General features: G+C 48.4%; 1 protein-coding gene across 5 annotated transcripts; it reads right to left on the reverse strand.

Moving 5' to 3' along the window:
- Window positions 1-378: 378 nt before the first annotated feature.
- Window positions 379-12,298, reverse strand: Clk2 (CDC like kinase 2). 5 transcript variants are annotated; one of them, XM_075978489.1, is made up of 14 exons: window positions 12,020-12,297; window positions 10,196-10,325; window positions 9,811-9,980; window positions 8,087-8,315; window positions 7,323-7,410; window positions 6,908-6,974; window positions 6,626-6,742; window positions 4,199-4,365; window positions 3,230-3,324; window positions 2,211-2,340; window positions 2,038-2,120; window positions 1,800-1,879; window positions 1,533-1,623; window positions 379-905 (listed from the first exon to the last, which is right to left on the reverse strand). In XM_075978489.1, exons 3-14 carry the CDS (start codon window positions 9,978-9,980, stop codon window positions 720-722), a joined length of 1,503 nt encoding a protein of 500 aa, XP_075834604.1. In that variant the 5' UTR covers window positions 10,196-10,325; window positions 12,020-12,297; the 3' UTR covers window positions 379-719. The 5 variants fall into 5 exon arrangements, with proteins under 5 accessions (XP_075834604.1, XP_075834607.1, XP_075834606.1 ...); XM_075978492.1 differs by lacking the exon at window positions 10,196-10,325 and having other exon boundaries at window positions 7,323-7,407; window positions 8,087-8,312; window positions 12,020-12,298; XM_075978491.1 differs by lacking the exon at window positions 10,196-10,325 and having other exon boundaries at window positions 8,087-8,312.

Here is a 12,298-nt window from a genome sequence, read left to right on the forward strand (position 1 = left end):
TTGTATACCAGGCTGGCCTCAGAGATCTGCCTTTCTCTGTGTTGGGATTAAAGGCGTGGGCTACCACCGCCCGTGGAAGGCTGTTTTCTATATGGGTTTCTGGCTCTACTAGAGGGGACAGCCTCATGGCTACCGTCACATGCCCACTTATTTACAGGGTCAAAGCTATTTCCCAACAGTAACTACTCCAGATCACACAACTTCTACCTGATTGCATCTGTTTTAATCTTTACTACCTTCGAAAAGAAAGTGCATTTAAATTCATAGTCTTGGCTCTAATTTGGGAAGGCAAAGATCTGCCTTTGTACCCAAATTCAGAATAGCTACCAATTGTTTCACCCCTTTACCCCAATACCCTTGATCCTCAAATTCCAGGGATGGGGGTCAGATGAAGCATTTATTTCACAAAGACTGTACAAAATCCCTTATAAAACATGGGGTAGACACCACCTGGTTACCTCACTCTGCCCTACATCAACTCCACATGAGAGGCAGATGCGGTTGGAAGAGTGTAAAGAGCAGTATATACAAGGCAGGAGTTGAGGTGACAGGTACAAGTTCTGTCATATATACACTATTTCACATATTTACAGGTATAAAGGAGCCAAGGGCAGGAGAGGGCTGAGTTCTGGCTCTGTTCTCTTGTATAAAAAAGCACCAGTGTCCTGGACTGGACACCCACTGCTACACAAGAAGCAGGAGGGTCCAAAGCCTCATTGTCACCGACTGATATCCCGACTGGAGTCCCACAACTTGGTGTTGGGTGGCTCAGTCCGAAGGCAGGCGAAGAAAGGGTGCTGGAGGGCTTCACCTAAGGTCAGTCGCTTAGCAGGTTCATACTCTAGCATGCTTTCAATCAGATCGAAGAGCTGGTGGTGTTCCTCTGCCTCTGAGGTCAGATATCGCTGGTGGAGGGCAGGAAGAAGGTAAAGTGGGCTGCCTGACAAACTTTTATTATCTTTCTTTCCTTTCCATTCTCCTTGTGAGATAAGATCTCTACAGAGCCCAGCTGTTCTGGAACTATGCACTGCAGCTGCCTCAGCACCCAAGTGCTGGAATTGTAAGCCTGTGCCACCATCCCTAGCTCTCTGCCTCCCTCACAGCCCTACCTTTCCTTTTGGGAAAAAGAACCAAGACTCGGTTTGCATGCGATTTGAATGCTACCTCACCACAATCACACTGTGACCAACCCATATTCCTACTAGCACAGTGTCGTTCAAAGTTTTACTGCATATCCTCGTCAACTCCACGAGTCTTCTGGAGTTCCACATTAAAGCATAAGCTCTTCAAAGCTAGCTTATTCTTTTCCGTCTGACCTAAAGAATCCAGGACATGGCTATGGCTTGTGGATGTCTCAAAGTTAGGCTACCTAACCTTCTCTCTTCTCTATCCATTGTTGACCAAATTTTCTTTCAGTTTTCCATACTCCCTGTCCTAACCTCCTGCTTATAAAGTGCATTCCAGGGGCAGACTACCCTAAGAAGGAAGCAACCTTTGGAGTGTGGACAACATATACCCCTCTCCGGGCTCACCCGCAGTGGTTTGCAGTTCTCACGCACGTAGCGCCCAGCTGATGTGTTCTCATCCCAATCCAGGCGACCCCGATAAAAATATTTCTGTTTTCTAGAGGGGAAGGGGAAGTTGTTGCATCAGAAGGTTCCCCTTTTATAAAATGCTTTCCCTTGTTTAACCATGTGAAAGAAAGTGGGGGCTCGGGGGCATCAACGAGAGAAGAAAATGATGTGCAACAGACAGACTCCATGGAGAGAAAAGGGCAGCCCCTCCTGCTCAAGATTCACCTTGTCTTTCGGATCATCCGAGAAGGGATAGGACCCAAGATCCTTTCCATCATGGCTAGATGCTCTCTGTTGTCATGGGTCTGGGAAACAAAGATAGATCTAATTATGGCACTAGGAAGGGATGCTGGGGACTAGTTGCCAGATGGGCAATGTGGAGGGCTGCGTAAGTATGTCCTCAGCAGATCAAGAAAATGGGCAGAAGAATGCCAGGTGGCCCAGTAATATCCCCACCACTTACCTGGAAGAGGGTGAAGCCAACGTAGTACTCAAAGATGATACAGCCTATGCTCCACACATCACAAGGCTGTGCCCAGCCCAACTCTGTGTGGTGAGGAGCAAGAGGTATTAAGATGCTTAGGACACTCTACCCTTACATCACCTCACACACTGGGCAGCCCTGAGCTCCCTTACCAAGGATGACCTCTGGGGCCCGGTAATGGCGAGTGGAGACAATGGTGCTATGGTGTTCATGGTCAAAGGTGGCACTGCCGAAGTCTACCACCCGCACAGCTGTGCTCTTCACACTGCGCTCATCTCGCTTCTAGGAGCAAAGCAGATGGGAATGAATCTCTGTCAGACTGAGATTCACAGACTAAGGAGCTTTTGAGTCTGAAAAATGTAGCCTTTCCCATATACCCAGGGAAATCTGGCTCCTGGTATTTTGTTATTGTATGTTGAAACAGGAGTTCACTATGTGCCATGTCAGGCTTTGAACCTGCAGCAATCCTCATGCCTCAGAGCCTCCCAAGTGCTGGGACTTCCAGCTTGTGCCACCACACCAGCTCTTACGGCAGTACTTTAATAGGAAAGGAAGAAGACTAAAGAAATAACTATGAAATAATATGCAAGTCTCTAAGTCCTCAACGACTAAAGTGTCTGGTGTGCTGTTTTGGAAATCTGTAATTTGTAGCAGAAAGTAAGGAGTGGGCTAGAGAGTTGGCTCAGTGGGTAAGAGCACTGGCTGCTCTTCCAGAGGTCCTGAGTTAATTCCCAGCAACCACATGGCAGCTCACAACCATTTATAATGAGATCTGGTGCCCTCTTCTGGCCGGCATGTCTACCTGCAGGCAGAACACTATACATAATAAATAAAATCTACCAAAAACCAAAACAAACAAAAACTAAAAACCAGTGAGGAGGCCCTTTAGCACTGAGACTCAAGCTGTCCGGCAAGTTGTTCTCCTACTACACAGAAATGCACATCTGAAAGAGAGAGCACGGCCTCTTCCATCCTATCAGAAAACGTTCTAAATTGTCTTTCAATTTAAGTCTCCTTAAACTGTTCCCTTTACATTTATTGGGGTACACTGGTTTTACCCAGCTGAAGCCAGACAGGGAGAAATTGGTCAAAGGGAGAACACAGCTAACCAAAAGCCAACTGGCCCAGTTGCCTGCCCCTTTGGACAGAGGGTGGCCCTTGTCCATCTTACCTTCTCTAGGTTGTAGGTGAGTTCGTAGTCTGAATTCACAAAGAGAATATTTTCAGGTTTGAGGTCCGTGTGTGTCAACTTGTTATCATGGAGGACTGCAGGGGAGAAGGCTAGATCAGGCTTGATCCAGGTGGCTAGTGCTAACTGCAGCAGCTGACCCCTGACTGAGTACCAAGGACAAAGCTGGAGGCAGGCCCAGATTCCACTGGGATTACTTTCTGCTCTGCAACTAAATGATCTGCCTGGTCTGAGCTTTATCCTGAGTAATGTAAAATATATAGTTCATTGATGGGAAGCAGCGCGTGCTACAAGTGGGAGTGTTTATTTGGTCTTGACTTTGATCTATGTAAGTATCAGACATTCTGCAAACTCAATTCATTAAAACTGCACACGCCTTTAATCCCAGCACTTGGGAGGCAGAGAGAGGCGGATCTCTATGAGTTTGAGGCCAGCCTGGTTCAACAGCTAGTTCTAGGACAGGCTCCAAAGTTACAGAGAAATCCTGTCTCGAAAAACCGAAACCAAACCAAAAACAACTAACCAACCAAACAAACAAACAAACCCAAACTGTGTCACTGTGAAGACGCAGAGGAACAATTACTCTGCATTCCGAGGCTGGTACCTCAGATGAATGAGTCAGTCTTCTCCGTGTGCTTTGTGTGAGTGAAGAGCACCAGGACACAAACCTGACTCCAGCAAGAGGACTTCTGTGCTTTTGTGCTGCTCTCCAGCACTTCTCCAAGAAAGAAGGGAGGAAAAGACACTAAGGGCTGGACTGTGAGTGTGGAGTGAGAGCAACCAGTGATGGGAAAGGCATCAGTCAAGGAGTTACGTCAGGAGAGACGTCAGACAGTCACGGGTGTGCAGGTACACTGACTGGTTAGGGGCTTGCCTAGCACACAAGTATACAGACCAAGTCTGATAGAAGGATGCGCTGCCCCAGAGTCCGCCTCAGCCCACCCCACTCACACTTGACGGCCTGGCAGAGCTGGAAGGCCATGTGGCGCACTTGGTGGATGGGGTAGGGCAGGTAGTTGTTGTCTTTGAGGAAATCGAAGGTGCTAAGGCCCAGAAGCTCAAAGGAGATACACATGTGGCCATGGTAGTCAAACCAGTCAAACATCTGGACACAGAGGCTGAGAAAAGATAGGGGAAGTTGGATATCTAATATGATCCCAATAGCCCACCACCCCACCAAAAGGAAGGACTGCGCGGTTGTTGATTCCAGTTGTATGAAAACATGCCAGTTAATATCACTAACAAAGGCTAGGAATGTCGCTCACTTGGTAGAGTGCCTACTTGGCATGCACAAGACCCAAGGTTCCACCTGCAGCATTATATTTAACAGTTATGTTGACGTGAACCTGCAATTTCAGCCCTGGGGAGGTGGAGGCAGGAGAATCATAAGATCAAGGTCATCCTCAACTGCATAGTGAGTCTGAGGTTTGCCTGCACATTTTTAAGTGATGCCCTGTCACTTAAAAAAACAAAACAAGACAAAACAAAAACCTCTACCTGCCAAACTCCCTTCCAAACATATTTTTATATAATTTTAAGTAGTTCAAAACTTCTTGGCTGGATTGGGGCTGAAATTCAGAAGACAGCACTTGCCTATTATGCAAGAACTCATGATCAATCCCAACCCTCAAGGAAAAAAAACCTATTTTTTAAGCGAGGTGTGGTGATGCACTCCTGCAGTCAGAGCACTCAGGAACTCAGAGGCAGGAGGATCACCATGAATTTGAAGACAGCTTGGGATATGTAGTAAGACCCTGTGTCAAATAAACAAATGAGCTCCCCCACCCCTATTTGTTGAAGAGCTATTAACACCAAATTCCAAACAATCTGGATTCTCAATTAAGTCTGGATCTCACTGTAGCCCAGTCTGACCTAGAAATTCATATATAGCCCACCCTGGTCTCAAATTAATATGCCACTGTGTCCCAGCTCTAATGCCAGACATTTCCTATCAGCACTGCGCTGCCCAAGTTTACATTTACTGTTTGGTTAAATCATATATAAATGATATAGTCCAGCATGCACAGAAGTTTAATACTCGATACCACATAAAACTAGGTGTGGTGGTACACTTCTATAATCCCAGGTGAAGGCAAGAGGATTAAGAATCAAAGTTATCCTTGCCTTTGGCTACAAAACTGAGTAGAATCTAGCCTGGGCTACAATGAGATACTGCCCAACAAACAAACAAAACAACCAAGCCTTTGCATCACAAGTTTATGCGATGCTTAGTCTATGAACTGTGTGGACCACATAGATGCCCACAGTCTCAACAAAGGTCTAGAGCCGGCTACTCTTCAGTTAGCACTCAGGACCACTAAGGGTCTGCTACTCCAGCCCACTGCATTTAAAAATGTTATTTGTAATTAGGTGTGAGTTATGGGCACGAGACTGCAGATTTCTGAGGAAGCCAGAGATGCTAGATTTCCTTAGATCTATGTTTTGTTTTGTTTTTGAGACAGGGCTTCTCTGCATGGCCTTGGCTGTCCTGGAACTCACTCTGTAGGCCAGTCTGGCTGTGAACTGAGATCTGCCAGCCTTTGCCTCTGCTGGGATTAAATCCTGTGCCACCACTGCCTGGCTCCTGTAAATTATTGTGAGTTTCTATATGGGTACTGGAAACTAAACTCCGGTCCTATCCAACGGCAGCATACACTCTTAACTACTGAGTGACCTCTCTAGCACTAGTCTCAAATATCTGGGTCTCCTGCCTCAGTTTCCTGAACAAATTTTGTGTCTGTGTGTTGTATTGGGGTTTGAATTTAGGACTCTGTAAGATAGTTGGCTGGCACTCCATCCCTGGGTTACATCTCCAGCACCTTTTTCATTTGTGGGAAAATACTAAATTCTCAGGCTTGCTCTGTAGCCCAGCCAGGCTTTGCACTCCCAATCTGTCTTTTCCTCTCTCCCAAGTGGCTAGGACCATCAATAGTGATGTTCATCACTGCCAGGGGCATGCCTAGATTGCAGAGCAACCTAAATGTGATAAAGACAAGCGGGGGGATTAAAGAATGTCACAGGCCCATCCTACTGGCCTCCTACTCTTATACGATCAAAAATTGAATGGGTTGGGTGTGGTGGCACACGTCTTTAATCTCAGCACTCAGGAGGCAGAGGCAGGAGGATTTCTGCAAGCTCAAGACCAGCCTGTTCTGTAAGGAGGTTTGAGGCCAGCAAGAATCACACAGAAAAACCATGTCAGAAAGAAAGAAAGAAAGAAAGAAAGAAAGAAAGAAAGAAAGAAAGAAAGAAAGAAAGAAAGAAAGAAAGAAAGGACATGAAGGTCTATATTCTCCTGCCTGCCTAGCCCTGTCTGAAGTCTTCCTTCCTTCCGGAGGTGGAGCCCTTAGCTCCACACACACGCCTTTGCTTGCTTACTTCTTGCTGTCGGGGTCTTTCTCATTGATCTTCTCTAGCACGTTGATCTCTAGTCGGGCTGCTTCCTTGTACTTCTCCACATTCTTAATGATCTTCAGGGCAACTCTTGCTCCGCCCCTGTAGGTCAACAGGGGAGGCGTTTGTTGGGTTCAAGAACATCTCAGACTGACTGGGTCAGTGTAAGTACTAAGAAATTCTGTCTGTCTAAGCTACCAACAATTTGACGGCCTCATAATCTTCCATGCCTAACAGATGTGGAGCAAGCAGCAGGCCAGCGGTTACCTGCGATGGTCCACACACTGCACCACGCGACCAAAGGTCCCTTCTCCTAAGGTGCTTACAATTTCATCTGAAACGAAAGAAAGCAGGGTCGGGGAGAGGGAGGGAGAAAAGGGGGAATGAGATGAGCTGGAAGGAAATAGGGCACAGCAGCCTGGGGTGAGGAGATGAAGGAAGGGGGAAGAGACACAGATGGCTGCAGGGGAAGAAAACCCCTGTGTGACTCCCACCACCTTTAACCCAGGGGCCATGAGAGCTGGGAGTGGACAACAGTCAATTCTCAACAGCAACTCAAACCACCCAGATGAGCAACACCACTGAGAAAAGGCAAAAGAGGCTGTGACTTGGGTTGGCATGGGACGTTAGGATGACTATGGGACCATTACAGGCTATAGGATTGTTACGATTTGGCTTGTACATCGCTCTTGTAGCCAGTCCCCGACGTGGTAGATGAGGTGGCCCTCAGCGTCGTCCTCTACACTCTTGGCTCTCCGGCTGCTGGGCTGCTGTCGGGGGGTGGGGGGGGTCGGAGCAAGCCAGGTGTCGGATCGGGGGCCGAAGGGAGTCGGGGTGGGTGGTGGAGGGGTCACCGGTCACAGGCGCCCAGCCAGGGGGGACAGACGATGATGGGGGACAGTGGAAGGGAACACGTCAGATGCGGTAAGGCGGACTGGTGTGAGAAGAGAGAGCGGCGCATAATCCCAAGTCCCCAAACCCAAATCAGGACAGGGAGAAGGCACGAGTAGAGCAGAAAATGTTGATGATGTTGCCAGTGTTACCCACAACCCCATGCTCTATGAAGCACCCTTCTAGGCAGATGCAGTCTTCCCCTGCCCCCCAACCTAAACTTGCCTGAGGGGCCACAGAGCCCAAGGCTTGGGAGATAGAGGCCTTAAAAAAACCAAGGCCCTCATAAAAAATAGAGGCCTCTGGGCAGAGTAGCTGCTCCCAACACAAGCTCAAATTATCACTTAGGGCATAAATGTCTCATGCCCTTCTCTCTCCAAAGTAAATCTGGGGCCCCTTGAGAGTCGGAGAGCTCCCAAGAGGATAGGCACACTCAGTACCCACTCCAATGCTCATGCTTCAAAGCATGAGTGAGAATAAGGGGACTTTTAATTACCAGGGTCCCTGAGGGACTGAAAAAGAATGGATAGAGTAAAGGTCCGGGCTGGCACTCACTGAAGATGAGCGGCTGAATGTGCGGCTACGTCTCCTCCGCCGTCTGTGCTTCCTCCGGCTGCTGCGCTGGCTTCTGTAACTGCTGTTCTCCCGATGGTACTCATAGGAATGCCGAAAGTCTGTGTCATAGTAGGCCTCTGCTCGATCCCGGCTGCAGTCATTGCGTCTGTAGGTGCCGCAGTACCGACGATCATAAACCCGCCGATCAGATGAGTGATCGTCATAGCTGCTGTTAGATAACAAACACCTGTAAGGTCCAGGCCACATTTCCTGTCACACCATGTGACAAGGTCCTATCTTAGGAAAAGAAGAACCATAGGAGTAACATGAGGAAGCACCTGCAGACGTCCTCTGGGGCTCCTCCTGTCTAATGACACAGAACCAAACACCCGCTTGCTCTCTAAAGTTTCCAGATGAAATGTGGCCTTGCTCTAATCCAACCCACTCCTCTCCATACCACGGAATTTTTTTTTTAATTTATTTTAATTTTATGTGCATTGGTGTTTTGCCTGCATGAATGTCTCTGTGAGAGTGTCAAGTCTCCTGAAACTGGAGTTCTAGACAGCAGAGAGCTGCCATATGGGTGCTGGGAATTGAACACGGGTCCTCTGAAAAACAGTCAGTGCTCTTAACCACTGAGCCATCTCTCCAGCCCCACCACTGAATTATTCAACCCCATAGACCTCACTTTCATGTTGGCTCAGGAGCTCTCTAGCTGTTAGTATATGGCATGCACTTCTCACCACTGAAGACATTTCGACCGCTGATTCTCATCTGTCCCACCAGGCCAGCTTAGGTGTCCCTTTCTCACAAGGCTCTCCGTGAGTCAGGCATGGTGGCACACACCACTAATCCCAGGGCTCCAGTGGGGGAGGCAGGCACATCTGTGTGAGTTCTAGGCTAGCCAGCGCTACACAGTGATACCCTGTCTCAGCAACAGTGGGAAACGGGCTAAAGAGACAGCTCTTGCAGAGGACCTGGGTTCAATTTCCATCGCCCACAGGGAGGTTCACAACCATCTATAATTCCAGTTCCAGGGGATTCCATACCTACCTTCTTCTGGTGCTGAGGGCACCAGAGATACATGTAATGTAAGACAGATATGGAGGCAAAACACTCACATAAAATTTAAGAAGGGAAAAAAGGAAGTTTCTTCTTAATTACACACATCCAGACCCATTCCAACAAAACCTGGTGGGTGTAGCTTCCCTCCCTAAGCACTTCCTCTACCATCTTTCTTTCATTTTTTTTTAAAAGATTTATTTATTTATTATGCATACAACATTCTGTCTCCATGTATGCCCACACACCAGAAGAGAGCGCCAGATTTCATCACAGGTGGTTGTGACCCACCATGTGGTTGCTGGGAATTGAACTCAGGACTTCTGGGAGAGCAGCCAGTGCTCTCAACCTCTGAGCCATCTCTCCAGCCCCCTCTACCATCTTTCAAAAAAAATTTTTTTTGAGCGTTTCACTGGCTTCAAACTCAGTATGAAGTCCAAAGAAGCCTTGAACTGATCCTGCCTCATCATCCCAAGTACTGGAAGGAAGTGAACCAAGGACCAAATGCATGTGGTACATGCTCTACCACAGAAGTACAGACCTAGCCAAGTCACTTCGGCCAGCTACTTTGCCCACTGGCTTCAGCATGTTACCAGTCAACATTTATTGAATAAATGAATAAACCTGTGACCTGGAATCAGTCTCTCTTCCCGAGGGCTCACCTTCGGGACCGAACGTGATAGCTGTCCTCCCTCCGCCGCTGCCTTGTCCGGTCACTGGAACTTGACCAGGAGCGACTTCTTCTTCGCTTATGCTTTCGGCTCCGATAGTGTTCGTGATAACTCCCCCGGCTACCACGCTCTGAGGAATGGTACCTTCGGGGATGAGGCATCTGGGAGGGAAGGAAAAGCAGAATGGTAAGGATCATTCTGAGGGTTCAGAAACATTCTCTGGGACTGCAGACTTCTGGAGATACAAAGCTGCCTTCTTATGCTTTCTAGTACATAGACTTCTCTGTCTTTGTGTCTACAACTTTGCTTTACAGACTACACAACCACCTACAAATTCTGGCTGAAAAGTCAAGAAAGTCAAATTCAATTGCTCTACCTCAAACGTGACTCCATGAAGACCTTCAGGTCTGAGCCATAGTTCATGACAGGTGACAAGTATGTGACTGATAAATACTGCCACAGTCCATCTCTGCTGCAATCTATATGCAGCTGTGCCCTCCGGTGTTCTTCACAAGCAAACAAAATACAGCTTTAGTTTACACAACTGTTTTAGTTATTAACAACAAGCCTTACCCCCTCCCGCATTCCTCCATTAGGAGTAGTAGTACAAGGGCAGGAATTCAGTTCGAGGGACCAGGGTGTGGTCCTATAAATGTCTCTCACACATCTGGCCAGACCTCTGACAGAGCTGTGAACAGCACCACAAAGTGGCTGTCCATCTGTATCTTCCCTACCACCCTGTATTTACTAGGTAGAAAATAACTGGCCTTTTCCTCTTTCGACATTTCAAGACAGGGTTTCTTGGTAATGCTGGCCCTCCTGGAACTCTGTGTGGACCAGGCTGGCCTCGAACTCAAGAGAGCCACCTGCCTGTGCCTATCAAATGCTGAGATTAAAAGTGTGTGCCAGCAAGCTTGACTCTTTTTCCCCCGAGACAAGGTCTTTTTATGTAAACCTGGCTAAACTTGAACTCAGAGATCTTCCTAGTCTCTGGTCTTAGATGAGACCACACTTGTTTTCTTTTTTCTTTGTGTGTATGTGAAGTGTGACCTAACATATCCTATGCTGTCTTCAATTTTATTTTTTTGAGACAGGGTTTCTTTGTAGCTTTGGAGCCTGTCCTGGAACTAGCTATTGTAGACCAAGCTAGCCTCGAACACATAAAGATCAGCCTGCCTCTGCCTCCTGAGCCCTGGGATCACCACCACCCAGCTTGTCCTCAATTTTGCTGTGCTACCTAGGATGGCCTTGAACAGCTGACCCTCCTACCTTCTCTTCCAAGAGAACTTACAGAGCAGCCCCGGCACATCTGGCTATACACAGCTGGAGATCAACCCAGAGCTTCAAGCATGCTAGTGAGAACCATCCTATCAACTGAGCTACACCCCCAGCCTAATAACTAGTTTTTAACTAACATAACTAATAACTGGGCCTCCACTAAATAAAACTGGACTGCTTAGGGCTCATAAGTAATTTTTCGGTCAGGGAAAAAAAAAAAAACCAGAGCAAAATCACTCTTCCACTACAGAAAAGCAATGGACAAGCTCAGTAGAATGAATCTCAGGTACAGTTTTGGCCCAGGACCGCGAACATGAGGTTTGCAGGTTTAACTCCAACATCTGGTTGCCATTCTGGGCCACTTCCTCTCAACCTCCTTAAATTAAGAAAGGTGACCTACACTGCATTGGCCTAAAGTGGCTGGCAAAACAAGAAGATGGAAGCAGGAGCCTTTCCCAGGTAACTCAATCTTGACTAACTTAATTAACATAAATGCCATCTCACTTCGGACACCCTATTACAAAGTCACTTGGGTCCTTCCTAGAAAAGTCAATCCAGTCTACTTTCTCAACTCCTAAATCTTGCTTCTCCCTTTTCTACACAGAAAACCCTGGCTAATTCCCTGGAGTCAAACTCTTCCTGTACACTTCAAGCAACACTTCTCGGTTCCAATTAAACCCTTGGGCCAACTTTTGCACGTCTGGGACCGCTCCTGTCCCTACCTCATCACTTCTACGGCTCCCTCCAAGTTTACTATAGGTCTCGTCGCTACACCGGAGCGGTCGGCCTCCCTCCCTCTAATCGCGCTACTACTCAGCTACTTCCAGAGCCCAACATTCCTAATTTCGCCTCATCCCGTCGCCGCCCGTCTGGTGGTAGCCATCTTTCCGAGGCCCCAAGGTCCGTCAGCCCGCGCGCTCACCGTTCTGGCGGCGAGGCCCGTGCGCTTGTCCCACAGGAAGTCCGTGATGGCGGCGGCACTGCGGCCGGAGTCCCGGCACCCCCGCGGCGACGAAGTGCGGCTCCACCCCCCAACCCGGGGCCCTGGGACCTCCCGCCCCGTTCCCGGGCTCTGCTCCAGTCCCGCCCGCCCGGGCTCCGTCCCCGCCCCCAGGATCCGCACGGCGCCTCTCGCACCGCCCCCGCCCGGGGCCCGATCCCAGCTCGGTCTCCGGCTCTGGCCTCTCCGCTCCGCCGCCGC

Source organism: Microtus pennsylvanicus, chromosome 7, assembly GCF_037038515.1.
Source record: "Microtus pennsylvanicus isolate mMicPen1 chromosome 7, mMicPen1.hap1, whole genome shotgun sequence".
NCBI classification, from domain to species: domain Eukaryota; kingdom Metazoa; phylum Chordata; class Mammalia; order Rodentia; family Cricetidae; genus Microtus; species Microtus pennsylvanicus.